General features: G+C 44.7%; 1 protein-coding gene across 3 annotated transcripts in view; it reads left to right on the top strand.

Moving 5' to 3' along the window:
* Positions 1–11,911: 11,911 nt before the first annotated feature.
* TP53 (tumor protein p53) overlaps positions 11,912–18,446 on the top strand; it is a 29,963-nt gene continuing 23,428 nt past the window's right edge. The window contains exons 1-2 of one of the 3 annotated variants that reach the window (XM_088656266.1): positions 11,912–12,101; positions 17,792–17,915. In XM_088656266.1, coding sequence (XP_088512392.1) covers positions 11,923–12,101; positions 17,792–17,915 — 303 coding nt within the window. In that variant the 5' untranslated portion in view covers positions 11,912–11,922. Of the gene's footprint in view, positions 12,102–12,246; positions 12,483–17,791; positions 17,916–18,446 lie in introns of those variants that run through there. The other 2 variants (XM_035135728.3, XM_035135727.3) reach the window with 2 other exon arrangements.

Here is an 18,446-nt window from a genome sequence, read left to right as displayed (position 1 = left end):
GATTTTTCGAGCGGAGGTTGCCTCGCTAGACGAATGAAAATTCGTCTAGCGAATCGCGGTTTCCCATAGGAATGCATTGAAATTCAATTAATGCGTTCCTATGGGCAAAAAACAATGCGAAAAAAAATTCAATGCATTCCTATGGGACTCGCTAGACGAATTTTTTCATTATAAGAAAAGACCCGTGGAACGAATTAAATTCGTCTAGCGAGGCACCACTGTAATGGCTTATGAACTTAATGGTTGCATTCAAGGTTCATGTGTACGAGCATGTGGTTTCAATGGAACTGTTCTTGTTAAACATATAACTTCAAACCTCACTAATTCCTCACCTAACACTACTCTATAAACCTATTCCACCCTCACCCAAGCTCACACGCCCCTGCTTCATCTCCCTCTCTCTCCCAACTGTCCACTGTCACTAACTGCCGTTTTGTCCTCATAATGTTCATCACTCCGCCCCCACAAGCATGTGATGTAACTCAGGGCAAGAGATGCATTAACCCATATACCGTACATCCAGGCTGAGGCCAAATATACCATCCTAGGGTTATTTCATTACAGAAGGTTTAGATAAAAGAGAACGGTTTGTGGAGGGGATTTTTTTTTATTATTTGCAGATTCAGAGGAAAACAGTACTGGCTGCAGTTTATTTCGTAGTTATTCTGTTTCTGTCCTGCTTTTCCAGCTCAAGGTGGCAAGCATGGTTCCCCCCCCTCCCCATTTGATCGTCACAACAACCCTGCGAGGCGGGTTAGGCCAGGGGCGTGGGGAACCTGTGGGCCGCAGACCAAGTCCACTTTGGTCCACACACTTGCCAGTCACTGAACATTGATGAGTGAAAGGGGGGGGGTTTCAGCGCTGCTTCAGCTGAGCACACCAGTTCCCTGTGGGGAACTGAGGAGTGAGGGTGGGGGTGGTTAGATCCTGCTTAGGGGAAATCTAAAGGTGGGGAGGTAATCCAAAAACAGCCCATGGAGGACCAATTTTGCTCAGCACAGAGCGTTGCGTTTTAGGGAGTATTAAAAAGGGGGGGGGGAGAAGGAATGGAATGGAGTGTACGGGAAGGGAGCGTGGCTCATGGAGCCCTAAACGGGATTACTCCATACCACAGGGAGAACCAATGTGGCGCCCTTCAAGTGTTCGCTGCTGGACTGCAGCTCCCATCGGCCCCTGCAACAGCCAGCCCAGCCAAGGGACAGGGCATCCATTTGTCTCGGGAGACAATGGAGTGTGCCTCCGGGGGTGGAGTCAAATCGCTGTGTTCGCAGCACCAAAGGGACCTCCTTGGGGTGCAAGCCTGGGGGGGTGGAGGTCCTGGGCTGCCCAGACAACGAGACCCCCATCTCGTGGTCCAAAGGAAAGCAGAGCAAGACGTTTGGCCCAAGCTTGGCTACAGGAGTTTGTGTCAGGTTTACTCCCGAGCCTTTTCTTCTCCAGGACAGATCCTGCAAGGAAGTGGAAGTTTAGAGTCAGAGCTTTCCTTCTCCAAGATGGGCTCCCCTCCCAGGCTGATGAGCCCCCCCCCATGCAGAAACCGCCTTCTTGACCATTGGATCCCTTTCTTTGCAGGCAGATGAAGTCCCTAACTCCCCGAAGGTTAGAGACCCATCACCTCCCCTCACCTGGTTTGGCGGCCAGCCTAAGCTGTTTCCAGGGTGTGGCTGCTCTCATAGAATCACAGGACTGTGGGGTTGGAAGGGAGCCATAGGATCATCTAGCCCAACCCCGTCCAATGCAAGAATAGTTTGCCCAGCGTGGGACTTGAACCCAGGACCCTGAGATTAAGTGCTATCCTGGCTGTACTGTAGTCCCATACCGACAGCTTGCAGGAGCTGCAGGTGAAATCTTGAGTGCAGTCTGAGGACCAAAGGGGGCAAAGCACCCCAAGAGGAACATGTCCCCCCCCCCTGAGGCACCACCCCTCTCCTAATACACTGGTTGTATATCCCAACAACATCTGGAAGCTGATACATTGCTTCCCCCCCCCCCCGTCCCCTCCCACCAATTCTGCAAATAGTTCCCCTTTGGACTTGTATTTCAGAACAAAACTACTTTTCGTCCTTATGGTTTGGTGTCTGGTGCCACCTTGTGATCAGGGAGGGGAAAAGGACATGGAAGCTGTGTTTGGTCCATCAGGAGAGAGAGAGACAAAATTTAAAAAATCCTTTATTTTGTTTCGACTCAGACCAACACGGCTACCTACCAGCAACTAGGAGAGAGAGAGAGATCCACAAACTATCGATACCTTTTGTTGTTGCTGTTGTAGTCATTTACTCCTGTCCGACTCTTCGTGCAAATATTACCATAATAAAGGACAAAAGTGGAAAGGACCTAACAGAAGCAGAAGACATCAAGAAGAGGTGGCAAGAATACACAGAGGAATTATACCAGAAAGATATGGAGGTCTCGTACACCTCAGGTAGTGTGGTTGCTGACCTGGAGCCAGACATCTTGGAGAGTGAAGTCAAATGGGCCTTAGAAAGCACTGCTAATAACAAGGCCAGTGGAAGTGATGATATTCCAGCTGAACTATTTAAAATGGTAAAAGATGATGCTGTTAAGGTGCTACACCCAATATGCCAGCAAGTTTGGAAAACTCAGCAATGGCCAGAGGACTGGAGAAGATCAGTCTACATCCCAATTCCAAAGAAGGGCAGTGCCAAAGAAAGCTCCAACTACCGCACAATTGTGCTCATTTCACATGCTAGCAAGGTTATGCTTAAAATTATACAGGGCATGCTTAAGCAGTATGTGGACCGAGAACTCCCAGAAGTGCAAGCTGGATTTCGAAGGGGCAGAGGAACCAGAGACCAAATTGCAAAAATGCGCTGGATTATGGAGAAAGCTAGAGGGTTCCAGAAAAACATCTACTTCTGCTTCATTGACTATGCAAAAGCCTTTGGCTGTGTCGGCCACAGCAAACTCTGGCAAGCTCTTAAAGAAATGGGAGTGCCTGATCACCTCATCTGTCTCCTGAGAATTCTCTATGTGGGACAAGAAGCTACAGTTAGAACTGGATTCAAAATTGGGAAAGTACCTAAGGGCCAACCAAAATATTACTAATAAAATAGAAAAACTCCTTCCAGTAGCACCTTAGAGACCAATTAAGTTTGTCATTGGTATGAGCTTTCGTGTGCATGCACACTTCTTCAGATACCACACGAAAGCTCATACGAATGACAAACTTAGTTGGTCTCTAAAGTGCTACTGGAAGGAATTTTTCCATTTTATTTTTATTTTGTTTCAATGGCAAACCAACACGGCTACCTACCTGTAATATTACTGAGTCACTAGGAAGCTTCCAGGTTCTACAGAACGCTTCATCAGGCTGGGGTTTAAACACAATAGGGAGGGCAGGGAGAAAGCTTGGCTTGGGGTATGCAAAGAGGAACAGAGGAATCATTGGTCTATTAAGCTCAGAATTGTCTCCCTCTTTTTTTAGTTTTTTATTTATACTTTTCAAATTTATACACTTTAATAAGTTTTACAATCAATTTTACATTTCAAAGTTTGACTCCCATTCCCCCTCTTTCTGCGGTTCCTTAAATTTATTTTTTAATATCTTCTGCATATCCAAATTCATTTGATTTACTCATTTGAATTATCTACTGCAGAGGTTCCCAACAAAATTTTCTCGAGGACCCCTCATCGAGCCACTATTGTGACAAGGACCCCCATTAATTCCTAATCCTAAAATTAAAAAGTGAGAGCCAAATTAAGAGTCTTTTTATATTTTATATTTATACGTTTTTTACAGTTACAACAGAGTACTCCATCAGTATACAGTTAGTTTTAATTTTCAGTTCTTAATGAGATGAGTTAAATCTGTCCTTTGAGTCCATTATTTCTGAAATATTAGGTTCCAAACTTGAAACTTTCACTCTGAAATCCGACCGCATGTCGAGCCGATTCCTATATTTGTTTTTCATGAAACACATGGAAGAAAATGCTTGCTCACACCGATATGTGGTTGCAAATGGAAGGATCTTTTTCATTGTCTTATTTCCAAGTTTCTTGTTTACAAACACTACTGTTTTGCAAAGAGGCAGCGCGCGCCAGGGAGGGGGGAGGGGGATGGAGAAGACAGGGTACCTGCGCAGTAGCACACAAATGAAGCCGACGCGTGCAAAGCATCTTGGGGAGGTGAGCGTTTAGAATGCGTGCGCTGCCTCTTTGCAAAACAGTAGTGTTTGTAAAGCGCCACCTAACGGCATACAGCAGAACTACTGCCTGTATCTAATTCTAGTTTAGCGCTAGACTCTGCTCATGCAGTAAACGGCCAAAACAAAAAATCTGTTATCATACGAAATATATTTAATATATTTTTTATTCTAATAGCATCTTGCGGACCCCTCTGGCATAGCTCGCGGACCCCTGGAGGTCCCCGGACCACCTGTTGGGAACCACTGATCTACTGTTAATATATACTCTTATAAAACTGCAGGTTATTACAATAATCCTGCCAATGTTTTTTATCTGTTTGCAATTTATCTGTAAATATTCAATAAGCCATTTCCATTCTTTTATTTAAAAAAAGGTTTCTTATTCTTCCGGTAAGTTTCGCCATTCCTGCATATGCCATAAGTTTTTGTATCCATTCTTCCTTTTCTGGGACTTCTTGCTTCTTTCCATTTTGTGGCAAGTAGCATTTTTTGCCGCTGCAGTCGCAGACATAAATAAATTTCTATACAATTTAGGTAGCTCTGTCCCTAGAATTCCCAAAGGAAAAGCTCAGTGCTGTATTGTCTACAGTACAATGACCATTGGACTGCCCTTCTTGAAAAGATATTGCATAAAAGTGTGTCTTAAGGGCAGAGCTCAAATGACTACATTTATATCTATATCTATATCTATATCTATATCTATATCTATATCTATATCTATATCTATATCTATATCTATATCTATATCTATCTATCTATCTATCTATCTATCTATCTATCTATCTATCTATCTATAATTGGTTTTATAACAATTACAAAAAATATAAAAAGAAAGAAAGACAAAAAACAAAAATTAGGAAAAAAGAAAAAAGCATAGAATAACTAATACTTCTTCACATTTGAGCTAACATATCATCAAACTTAGATTTCCTTAACAATAAAGAGCTCAAATATACTTTCTTACTCTGTCGGCTTCCTCCTTCCTCCCCCTCCACGTTTCTATTTATAATTAATATAGCACTCTCTACTTCTTAAATCATTTCTTCTTCTAAAATACTCATTATAAATCTTATTCTTGAGCCATATCCCCAAATTTCCAATATTTCAAAATATCGTTTGGATCTAGAAATCATGTTAATTATTTTACATTTAATCTTATTTTCTCCTACTATGTCTATTTGCTTCTTCAGCCTCTTTATACTTCCCCTTCCCTCAAATGACTACATCTATCTAGCACGATTTTATTTATTTTTACAAATATTGTGTCCCACATGATCACCCGGTGCCACCTATATATGAAGATGTTTGGGTCGTTTAAGGCAATACAGAACCTTTTATTCTGTTTGTTTGGCGAACAAATAAACAACTATTTAAAGGGTTAACTCTGAATACCAGACACCACACTGGGAGCTGACTGGGGGAGCTTTCCTCTGCTGGAGACAAAATGCTGGGCCACCTGATCGAGCACAAAGGGCTTTTGTTATGCTTTTAAACTGGAGGAGCCCCCCCCCTCCCCGTTTAGGAAAGTACCTGGAAGAAAAAGAATGAGTCATGCGGCAACACAAAAAACACACAGCTGGAAACTGGGCACCCTTTCACCAGGTTTTTAAGAAGGGAGAAGGTACCGTCCTCTTAACTATCTCCAATTAGCTTGCTAGATACTTCATGAAAGAATTTGTAGAGTTGGAAAGGGAACACAGGGGCCATCTAGTTATCTCTCGCTTGGACTACTGCAATGTGCTCTACGTGGGGCTACCTTTGAAGGTGACCCGGAAACTACAACTAACCCAGAATGCGGCAGCTAGACTGGGGGCTGGGAGCGGCCGCCGAGACCACATAACACCGGTCTTGAAAGATCTACATTGGCTCCCAGTACGTTTCCGAGCACAGTTCAAAGTGTTGGTGCTGACCTTTAAAGCCCTAGTTACAGGTAGGTAGCCGTGTTGGTCTGAGTCAAAGCAAAATAAAAAGATTCCTTCAGTAGCACCTTAAAGACCAACTAAGTTTATATTTTGGTATGAGCTTTCGTGTGCATGCACACTGTGTATCTGAAGAAGTGTGCATGCACACGAAAGCTCATACCAAAATATAAACTTAGTTGGTCTTTAAGGTGCTACTGAAGGAATTTTTTTATTTTGCTTTAAAGCCCTAAACGGCCTCGGTCCAGTATACCTAAAGGAGCGTCTCCACCCCCATTGTTCTGCCCGGACACTGAGGTCCAGGACCGAGGGCCTTCTGGCGGTTCCCTCATTGCGAGAAGCCAAGTTGCAGGGAACCAGGCAGAGGGCCTTCTCGGTGGTGGCGCCTGCCCTGTGGAACGCCCTCCCATCAGATGTCAAAGAGAAAAACAGCTACCAGATTTTTAGAAGACATCTGAAGGCAGCCCTGTTTAGGGAGGCTTTTAATGTTTAAGAAATGAGTGTATTTTAATGTTTCTGTTGGAAGCCGCCCAGAGTGGCTGGGGAAACCCAGCCAGATGGGCAGGGTATAAATAATAAATTATTATTGTTGTTGTTGTTGTTGTTGTTGTTGTTGTTATCTATTCTAGCCCAACCAACCCCCTGCAATGCAGGAATGTTTTGCCCAACATGGGGCTCGAACCCACGACCCTGAAATTAAGAGTCTCATGCTGTCGGCAAACTTTTTCAGCAGGGGGCCGGTCCGCTGTCCCGCAGACCTTGTGGGAGGACGGACTATATTTTGAAAAAATGAATGAATGAATGAACAGATTCCTATGCCCCACAAATAACCCAGAGATGCACTTTAAATAAAAGGACACATTCAACTCATGTAAAAACACACTGATACCCGGGACCGTCCGTGGGCCGGATTGAGAAGGCGATTGGGCCGGATCCGGCCCCCGGGGGGCCTTGGTTTGCCTACCCACTTTATGTTTTGCACCCTCTAAATAAACGATCCACTACCAGACTGCTTGCAAACTAGCCACATCATTCACAGGGGAAAAAAATCAGGGGAGGAGTTGATTCAAGGATTACATAGCAATACAGAGATGAAGGTCAGAGTTGGTGTAATAATAATAATAATAATAATAATAAAAATAAAAATAAAAATAATAATAAAAATAATAATTTATTATTTATACCCCGCCCATCTGGCCAGGTTCCCCCAGCCACTCTGGGCAGCTTCCAACCAAATATTAAATTACAGAAATCCATCAAACATTAAAAGCTTCCCTAAACAGTGTAAAGGGAGACTTGGCTGAAGCCTTTAATACGTTAAATGGTTTTATAATTTGGCTGAATATTTGGATTATTTGATTGATTGCTATTTGTATAATCTGTATAATTTGGAATATGATTGGATGGTTAAAGTGGAACATTTAGTAAAAATGATTTAAATAATAATAATAAAATGTTAAATGGAGCGAAACAAGGATGTATATTTAAAAAATTGTAAAAAATTTTTTAAAATATATATTTAGATTTTTTTTAGATGCTCTGGCTGCAAGGAAGATAGGAAACAGAGAGCTAGGGTTGCTTTATTTCAAGAGGTAAAAATCAGGACACCAAAAGTGATTGCCTGAGCTTGCCCCACCCCCCAACCCATAATGGACATTTGCTACAAAATGTCAGCATTTCCCCAGATGGGCATGTCAGCCCCCCAAAAGACGCCATCTCCAGGATTTCTCAGATGTATGGCAACCCTATTGTTGCAAAAAGATTCCTGAACTGCAAGAGGGTTGGACTAGATGACCCTCGGAACCCTTGCAACTCTATGCTTATAAGAGGTGGGGGGCTGGAGATTTGGAGGCCTAACGGAAGTGAAGCTAGGTATGAGCTGGTAGCAGATGGCACTTATAGATTCCGACAGCGTTTCTTTAAATCACCGATGCCTTGCTTTGTGCCCTTGCTGTGAGCAATGTAACATTTTGCGGTTTGGCAAATTGCAATGAAATTGTTCGGGCTTTTGGTTCGTACAATAAACACGCACTCACACCCCACCCACGCCAACCCCTGCATGTGCGGGCAAGACTAGCTGACACCCAAGAGCCGCTGGGCACAAATTCCAGAAGCAGGTCCGAACGCCTCCCTTCCTCGCCCAAAGTTTGCCTTTTTCTGCAAATTCAGGCAGGCCTCGGCTCTCGCCTCTTCCCACCTTGGGCTCTGCATCAGTGCCGGATTTGATGATTCTGTGATTCTATGAAGCCTATTCACACCACGTAGAATCATACATTTAAGGCTTCCTGCAAATAATCCTGGGAACTTTAGTTTGCTAAGGGTGCTGGGAGCTGTAGTTCTGCAAATTGTAATTAGTGGGATACTTAAGAGTGTAAGACGATCCAGTGACATAGACATGCCGAGTTGCAAGGGACCCCCAGGGCCATCTAGTCCAACCCCCTACAATGCAAGAAACTTTTGCCCAACGTGGGACTCCCAAAATTGGGAAAGGAGTACGACAAGGCTGTATATTGTCCCCCTGCTTGTTTAACTTATATGCAGAATTCATCATGCGAAAGGCTGGACTGGATGAAGGATGAATCCCAAGCCAGAATTAAGATTGCCGGAAGAAATATCAACAGCCTCAGATATGCTGATGACACAACCTTGATGGCAGAAAGTGAGGAGGAATTAAAGAACCTTTTAATGAATGCAAAAGAGGAGAGCGCAAAATATGGTCTGAAGCTCAACATCAAAAAAACTAAGATCATGGCCACTGGTCCCGTCACCTCCTGGCAAATAGAAGGGGAAGAAATGGAGGCAGTGAGAGATTTTACTTTCTTGGGCTCCTTGATCACTGCAGATGGTGACAGCAGTCACGAAATTAAAAGACGCCTGCTTCTTGGGAGAAAAGCAATGACAAACCTAGACAGCATCTTAAAAAGCAGAGATATCACCTTGCCGACAAAGGTCCGTATAGTTCAAGCTATGGTTTTCCCAGTAGTGATGTATGGAAGTGAGAGCTGGACCATCAAGAAGGCTGGTCGCCGAAGAATTGATACTTTTGAATTCTGGTGCTGGAGGAGACTCTTGAGAGTCCCATGGACTTCAAGAAGATCAAACCTATCCATTCTGAAGGAAAATAAAAAAATTCCTTCAGTAGCACCTTAAAGACCAACTAAGTTTTTATTTTGGTATGAGCTTTCGTGTGCATGCACACTTCTTCAGATACAGTGAAATGGAAGTTTCCAGGCACTTATGTAGAGAAGGGGTGGGGAGGGGTGGGGATGGGGAGGGGGGATCACTCAGAAGGGTGGTGGAAATGGGTGATTGACTGACTGATAGCTGTTGATGACCGCAAACGACTGCAAATGGTTTTGCATGAAAAAGCAAGGGTTGAGATGGCTGAAGATCGCTTATCATGTATAATGAGATAAGAACCCGATATCTCTGTTCAAACCAGGTCCCTCCATGGTTTTGAGCTTGGTGATAAGTTGCAATTCAGCAACTTCTCTTTCCAGTCTATTTCTGAAATTCTTTTGTAGTAAGACAGCTACTTTGAGATCTTGTATAGAATGTCCTGGGAGATTGAAGTGTTCTCCTACTGGTTTTTCTGTCTTCTGGTTCCTGATGTCAGATTTATGTCCATTTATCCTTTGGCGTAGGGTTTGGCCTGTTTGTCCAATATAGAGAGCTGAAGGGCACTGTTGGCATTTGATGGCATACACAATGTTAGAGGATGAGCAATTAAATAGTCCTGAGATAGTCTTACTACAAAAGAATTTCAGAAATAGACTGGAAAGAGAAGTTGCTGAATTGCAACTTATCACCAAGCTCAAAACCATGGAGGGACCTGGTTTGAACAGAGATATCGGGTTCTTATCTCATTATACATGATAAGCGATCTTCAGCCATCTCAACCCTTGCTTTTTCATGCAAAACCATTTGCAGTCGTTTGCGGTCATCAACAGCTATCAGTCAGTCAATCACCCATTTCCACCACCCTTCTGAGTGATCCCCCCTCCCCATCCCCACCCCTCCCCACCCCTTCTCTACATAAGTGCCTGGAAACTTCCATTTCACTGTATCTGAAGAAGTGTGCATGCACACGAAAGCTCATACCAAAATAAAAACTTAGTTGGTCTTTAAGGTGCTACTGAAGGAATTTTTTTATTTTACTTCGATCCAGACCAACACGGCTACCTACCTGTAACCATTCTGAAGGAAATCAGCCCTGAGTGCTCACTGGAAGGACAGATCGTGAAGCTGAGGCTCCAATACTTTGGCCACCTTATGAGAAGAGAAGACTCCCTGGAAAGGACCCTGATGTTGGGAAAGATTGAGGGCACAAGGAGGCCGAGACGGTTGGACAGTGTCCTCGAAGCTACCAACATGAGTCTGACCAAACTGTGGGAGGCAGTGGAAGACAGGAGTGCCTGGCGTGCTCTGGTTCATGGGGTCAGAAAGAGTCAGACACGACTAAACGACTAAACAACAAGATCGAAACTAGATTGTAGCAAGCCAGAGCCAGGTCATTTAAAGGGCTCTGGAAAGCTTGGAAATACTTAAAAATTAACATAAAATTAGAGACTTCATTGATTTGCACCATTTCAATGCCAGCTTTCTTTAATTATTAAGGACTTGGAAATCATTTGGTCCCAAAGCACCAAAACTACTCCCTTGAAGTAAATGCATTAGGAATGTGCTTTTGTATTGTTTATGCTCCTCTGAATGGATATATTTTCCTCCTTATATTCGAATACATCCCTTAGGCCTCTCCAATGTATTTTCATCTTGAAGTAGCTCTAGAAGTGTGTATTTTCTTCTTGGAATCAGAATGTATTTTTTGTTGAAAAATGTATCTTTTACTCCTTTATACTTGAAATGTATCTTTCGTTTAAAAGCGTATATTTCCCTTTATCATTGTATAAGAATGTATCTGTATACAGTACTTATTTTAATGAATGTGTTTATGAAATGTAACAAATGGCTTTGTATTACTTTAGTGTCTTTACCACAAAATGTTGAATTCTGTTTTACTTTTGTGCCACCATGGTAAAACCTTTAACCCCTCCTCTTCCGGAACTGTCAAAACTGCCAAACACTACAGCGCCACCTAGGGGGTCTACAACAGCTCACCAAATAAACATAAATCACAGGAAAAACAGTTCTAGTTACAGGTAGGTAGCCGTGTTGGTCTGGCGTAGTCAGAAAAAATTCAGTAGCACCTTAGAGACCAACTAAGTTTGTCATTGGTGTGAGCTTTAGTGTGCATGCACACGAAAGCTCATAGCAATGACAAACTTAGTTGGTCTCTAAGGAAAAACAGTTTTATTAACAAAGAGGGGAATTTCGGCCCAGCACCCCCACCCCCGGGGTCATGTCGGCCCGCGGACAGTCCGGGAATCAGCATGTTTTTACATGAGCAGAAGGTGTGCTTTTTATTTAAACCACATCTCTGGGTTATTTGTGGGGCATGGGAATTCGTTCATTTCCCCCTCAAAATATAGTCTGGCCCCCCCACGAGGTCTGAGGGCCAGTGGACCGGCCCCCTGCTGAAAAAGTTTGCTGACCCCTGATCTAGAGGGCCGAGTCTGGGAATGCCTGAGCTACAGGAATGGATCCTCCATAGCTACAGGCAGTGTATCTCTAAATACCAGGGGTTAAGAGGGATGTGGACTCCCTCCGTGTGGATTTCCTGGGGGATGTGGGGGCGGGTGGGCATTCTTGTGTCTGAAACTTTTATTTTCAACACAAAGCGCGGTAAGCGTGTTCAGAGAGACACAGTAACAGACTCTGGCGGCGGACAGCAGCAGCAAAGCCTAAGCCCCTCCCCAACCCCGGTGCCCTTCCTCAAGATGGCGCCCGCGGCTTCCCCTCGCGAGAACGAGCTCGCCCGCGAGAACCAAACAGGGGGAATCCCCGCAGCATGGCCATTTCCACGCCTCCCCTTATCCCATCCGATTTTGCCGCCGCTTTCAGTTCAGTCGGGCGGAGGGCTCGGGGCTGCTGCTGGAGGGTCCGCTACCTGGAGCAGGTAAAGAGATTTACACAGCCTTTGCCCTCCTTTTATTATTTTATTTTATTTTATTTTGGGGAGGGTAGAAAACCGAGTTCCTGCCCACCTGGGCAAAGGCCAGGCCGTGGTGGGCGCTCGCGGGTTATGCGGAATTGTTTATTTTGTTTCTGGCGGGGATGAGTCACCGGCCCATGCGCCGCTTCCGTCCCATCTATAAGCCCCGTTGAAAAAGGAGCGGGGCGTAGAACGTTGCCAGCGCCAGGGTTCGGAGGGCAGAACGTTGGCGGCCGCGGCGTTCCATCCCGTGGAACGTTGGCGGCCGCGGGGTTCCATCCCGTGGAACGTTGGCGCGGCCAACCCCGGGATTTCCCCGTGGGACGAGGAGGAGGCCTCGCTTTGGTGAGGAACTTTCACTTAGCACGGCGGGGGGGGGGAGAAAGGAGAGGCGCTTCCCGAACTTCTCCCCACCCCACTTTGCCCCCAAAGAGGATTGGAAAAACGGGGCTTTCCTTCTCTTCCACCCCCCCCCCCCGCTCCCCCGTTCTTGTGCGCCCCTCGGAGATGAAAAGTAGCTCGCGGCCCGATCCCAGCAGGCGTTTACTCGGGAAGTAAGCCGCTCTGAATCCTACGCGTGAATGCAAAACAAAAACGGAATTGCAACTTGCAAGTTTTAAATAAAGATTTTGCCAAGAGCCATTGTGCTTCCGTGGAAGGTAGATCCATTGTGTTCAGTGGTGTTTACTCCCAGGTAAACGGTGCGGAGAGGCAGCGTTTCTAGATCTTTCTGGGTGGGGAAAAAATGTTACTGTACTTTTTTTGCGGGGGGGGGCGATCCCGATCCTTGCAGATGCCTGACGCCCCGCCCCCAATGCAATTTTCCATTGAAGTGTGCAAAGATTGCAGGGAAGAGAGCAAAGATGCTCGGAAGTTTCCTGCTTAAAAAAATGTTTCCATCTCGGAGTTTTCGACCGCTCCACCCTCCTGAAAAGAGAAAGACGCTGGTGCCGTCCAGCTGCTTTGGAATGCAATAAAAAATAAAAATCTGGAGGGCGCCAGATGTTGAGGAAGACTGCTTTTGTGTATATGCGTTTGAGAGAGGGTAAATGGAACCGACGTAATATGTATGTCTCTCCCCCCCAAAAATAATCTGCCAACCCCCCCCCGCAATATTCTTGATTTATCGGTGTGCCCCGTGTCGGAGGTATTTCATATGCAAATAAGTTTACTGCGAGGGGAAGATGCTGCTACAAACATACTCCGTGCAGTAAATTTATTTGCATATGAAAGTCATTTGAGTGAAACTACTGGACGGTTTCCCACTTAGCAAGTGAGAAAACTTTTAACGTCTGCTTTAGAGCGTGCTATCCTTTATTGTTATTTTACCAGGTATGCAAAACTTAGTGGATCTTTTTGGGCCCTAAACTGCAGCTTTTCCTTGCTTTTGTACATAAACCCAGCACTAGCCCCAATCATTGATTTCCTTGTTCAACAGGCAGGCGGGAAAAAACAAACAAACCCCACCGTGGGAACGAATCCCTCCTAAATGTTTAATTAATAGAATTAAACCCTTGTTCTAGATTTACCATCTCCTCTTCTCCCCCCTCCCCCGCCTCCCCGGTCCGGAAACCCGATACAGTACTGTACATGGTACAGTCCGCTCTGGCATCACGCCTGGTGTCAGAAGGGACCATAACGATGCAAGGAGGGGTGATGGGGAACTGCTAGGCGCCTTATGCATTTGTGTGCGGCGCTTTTTGCTCTTCTGATAACTCGAGCTCCCTGCGTAAAGTCATACAGCAGTGCAGAAAAGATTGTGTGTGGAGACACGATAGGGAGCGAAGCGTAGTTGCCGAGCTTTCTCATTATACACCCCCCCCGCCGTAAGGAATGGTATGGCCCGGGCAAAAAAACCTTTTCCTGCCTGGAGGAGGCCGCAAAGAAACGTACTAAGAACGTTTCTGGCTGGGGAAGGAGAGTTTAGGCCTTCCTTTTATCTGTTTTTTTCCCCCCTACACTGATTGCTTGCTTAGGGTTATTTGTTTGTGTACACACAAAAAAGAATCAGTTTTATTTAATTTATCATTACAATTGTTATTATTAAAATTTATACAGTATCCTCTTCCTAATGAATAAATTGATTTTTAAACAATTTTTAAACCCGAAATGCATTTAAGTCAGTGGTGTCCGACCTTTTTTCAAAGAGGGCCAGATTTGATGAAGCGAAGGGGCGTGAGGGCCGACCAAAGTTGTTAACCTTTTTTTAGGGTTGAATGAAGTAGAGCCTTTTTTAAAAAATTAAGGATTTTACCCCAAAGTTGTTGAGCTTTTTTTTAGGGTTGAAGTTGTTGAGCTTTTTTTTATTAAGGATTTTACCCCAGGAAATAAACTGCCACAGGGTCCGGATTAAACTGACTGGCAGGCCGGATTAGACCCCCGAAATGGACTTGGGACATGCCTGATGTAACTGGTGGGGCTTCTGGTTTCAAATGCAGAGCTGCGGGAAATTTGGATTTCATATTCCCTCCCCCCCTGTTGGCCCCAAGCAAGGCAACAAAGGAGATGGGAAAAGGAGTGTAAGGGAATGGGAGCGGTATTTTTCTTATAACAAAGTGCATACTTTGATTGCATTTTTTATTTTAGTAAAAGCAAACAAGATGAATTTTAACAAGGAGAAATGTAAAGTACTACACTTGGGCAAAAAAATGAAAGGCACAAATACAGGATGGGTGACACCTGGCTTGAGAGCAGTACATGTGAAAAGGATCTAGGAGTCCTGGTAGACCACAAACTTGACATGAGTCAGCAGTGTGATGCAGCAGCTAAAAAAGCCAATGCAATTCTGGGCTGCATCAATAGGAGTATAGCATCTAGATCAAGGGAAGTAATAGTACCACTGTATTCTGCTCTGGTCAGACCTCACCTGGAGTACTGTGTCCAGTTCTGGGCACCACAGTTCAAGAAGGATACTGACAAGCTGGAACGTGTCCAGAAGAGGGCAACCAAAATGGTCAAAGGCCTAGAAACGATGCCTTAAGGGGAACGGCTTAGGGAGCTGGGTATGTTTAGCCTGGAGAAGAGAAGGTTAAGGGGTGATATGATAGCCATGTTCAAATATATAAAAGGATGTCATATAGAGGAGGGAGAAAGGTTGTTTTCTGCTGCTCCAGAGAAGCGGACACGGAGCAATGGATTCAAGCTACAAGAAAGAAGATTCCACCTAAACATTAGGAAGAACTTCCTGACAGTAAGAGCTGTTCGGCAGTGGAATTTGCTACCAAGGAGTGTGTTGGAGTCTCCTTTTTTGGAGGTCTTTAAGCAGAGGCTTGACAGGCATATGTCAAGAATGCTTTGATGGTGTTTCCTGCTCGGCAGGGGGTTGGACTGGATGGCCCTTGTGGTCTCTTCCAACTCTATGATTCTATGATTCTAAAAGCAGAGAAAAGTGAATAGATGAGGAGGCGGGGAGAAGAAGAAAAAACAACCACACTCGGGACCGGTGGCATGTTCCGTCCTGAATAAATATTTTCACGAGATTAGCATCAGGTATAGAAGAATGCCTTAGCATAAGCTGAGAAGCCGCTTCCTCCCTAAATACTCCACATTTTAAGCCAGCGTGCTTTGTGGGGATATGGGAAAGACATATTATTACGTGGTGCCCACGAGTTGCTGCTCTCATGATCAGATAATTGAGTTAAGTCTGTTTCCTGTGGTCAGTATTAGTTGGTAAAGCTTAGTGCTGTGCCAAGAGAGTTCAGCTTAGAGCCTGAGGATTTCGGGATATTTAAGATTCTGGGAGAATCCATAAGGGCACAAGGGTCTCTTCCTTGGCCGCTTGACACCTGTTTGGGGTCCTTGGGCAACTGAAAAGGGCCGTAAGCTTTCCTGCCTTTGCCATCTTCCCCATCCAATGAGAAATGATGGGTCTTAGTACAAGCGGTACCTTGGTTCTCAAACTTAATCCGTTCTGGAGGTCCGTTCCAAAGCGTTCCAAAACCAAGGCACATTTTCCCATAGAAAGTAATGCAAAACAGATTAATCCCTTCCAGACTTTTAAAAACAACCCTTCAAAAAGCCATTTACCATGAATTTTACTCTGTAACGAGAGCGTTGATGCATAAAATGAAAGCAATAAATGAAATGAAAGCAATAAATGAAAGCAACTGTCACACAGTCAATCAATCAGTAGCTGAACTGGGCTCCACACAGTCACAAAAACAGAACAAAATAGAGTCACAGAAACAGAAGCAAAAAATAAATACGGTAGTTAAAACAGACAGACTTCAGTGTAACACTGAAGCACGTTTGGCTTCTGAAAAAAGTTCGCAAACAAGAACACTTACTTCCGGGTTGGCAGTGTTTGGGTTCCAAGTTGTTTGAGTACCAAGGCGTTTGAGAACCAAGGAACCACTGTGGATTAAGTTGAATCCTGACAAGACAGAAGTACTGTTTTGGGGGGACAGGAGGCGGGCGGGTGTGGAGGATTCCCTGGTCTTGAATGGGGTAACTGTGCCCCTGAAGGACCAGGTGCGCAGCCTGAAAGTCATTTTGGACTCACAGCTGTGCATGGAGGCTCAGGTTAATTCTGTGTCCAGGGCGGCTGTCTACCAGCTCCATCTGGTACGCAGGATGAGACCCTACCTGCCCGCAGACTGTCTCGCCAGAGTGGTGCATGCTCTGGTTATCTCCCGCTTGTACTACTGCAATGCGCTCTACGTGGGGCTACCTTTGAAGGTGACATGGAAACTGCAATTAATCCAGAATGCGGCAGCTAGACTGGTGACTGGGAGCGGCCAGCAAGACCACATAACACCGGTCTTGAAAGACCTACATTGGCTCCCAGTATGTTTCCGAGCACAATTCAAAGTGTTGGTGCTGACCTTTAAAGCCTTAAACGGCCTCGGTCCTGTATACCTGAAGGAGCGTCTCCACCCCCACCATTCAGCCCGGACACTGAGGTCCAGCACCGAGGGCCTTCTGGCGGTTCCCTTCCTGCGAGAAGCCAAGTTACAGGGAACCAGACAGAGGGCCTTCTCAGTAGTGGCACCCGCCCTGTGGAACACCCTCCCAGCAGATGTCAAGGCAATAAGTAACTATTCTACTTTCAGAAGACAGTTGAAGGCGGCCCTGTTTAGGGAAGTTTTTAATGTTTGATGCTGTACTGTTTTTAATATTCGGTTGGAAGCCACCCAGAGTGGCTGGGGAAACCCAGCCAGATGGGCGGGTATAAATAATAAATTATTATTATTATTATTATTATTATTACTAGTCATGAGCCCAGCAGTGGGATGCAGCAGCAAAAAGAGCCAATGCGATTGTAGGCTGCATCCCAGGTGGATCTGATTTAAATCAAATCGATTTAAATCATGATTTAAATCCCTAGTCACTAAGACTTGATTTAAATCTTTTTTTCCTCCCAGAAAGACTACCAGTAATTCTTGCTGGTATAATCTTAACCCTTGATGGTTTTGTTTTGGTGTCTGGGAGAAAGAGAACTATGTTTAACAGATTACTGTACTTGTTTTGAAACGAAGTCCTCCTCCCTCAATCCGGTCCCCTTTCCAGATGTTTTAGACTACAACTCCCATCATCCACAGCAGAGGATGATGGGAGTTGTAGTCCGAAACGTCTGGAAAGGCATCGGACTGGAGAAGGCTGAATTAAGGAAATAGAGGGATTGAGATCTAACAAATCTGTATCTTATTTTCAAGCAACATCTGTCTGCTTCTCCTGCTCCCGGCTTTTGAGATGGAGCAATTGTTTGATGAAGCATTGAACGCCGACCCGGCATTCAACGAGATATGGCGTGACATGCCGCCCAGCGAATTTTTTGAGGTAAGTGGAATTTGTAGAATTGTAGAGTTGGAAAGGGACCCCTGAGGGTCATCCAGACCGGCCCCCTGCAATGCAGGAGTTTCTATTGTGGTCGCGCCACCGTCACTGTTGGGTGAGAAGGAGGACCCAGGAGTCCTGGGATGAACAGGAAAACATCATAGCATAACACCCCAGTTGTAATTAACTGCAGTGCATTTGCAAGGGGGGGGCACCCTTGAACGGTTTGATCTAATGCAGGGTGGATTTGATTTAAATCAAATCGATTTAAATCACTAGTCAGTAAAGACTTTGTTTAATCATTTTGTTTACAGAATGATTCATTCTTGCTGGTGTAATCTTAATATTTACAACCAGATGAAGGCTTCATTTTTGGAAGGAATAAAATTTCAGAGTACAGAATATTAAGCTCCACAAGGTTTATTTAACTTTTAACATTTTAATTGAAATTGTTCAAACCTACCCAAATAATTCAATATCTTTTCAAACCAATCCGCCTCTTTCTCATTGACCTGAAACGCTTTCATTTTACGC

Source organism: Zootoca vivipara, chromosome 12 (genome assembly GCF_965207765.1).
Source record: "Zootoca vivipara chromosome 12, rZooViv2.hap1.1, whole genome shotgun sequence".
NCBI classification, from domain to species: Eukaryota; Metazoa; Chordata; class Lepidosauria; order Squamata; family Lacertidae; genus Zootoca; species Zootoca vivipara.
Note: the sequence above shows the minus strand (reverse complement) of the source record. Positions and strands in the feature narration are given on the sequence as shown.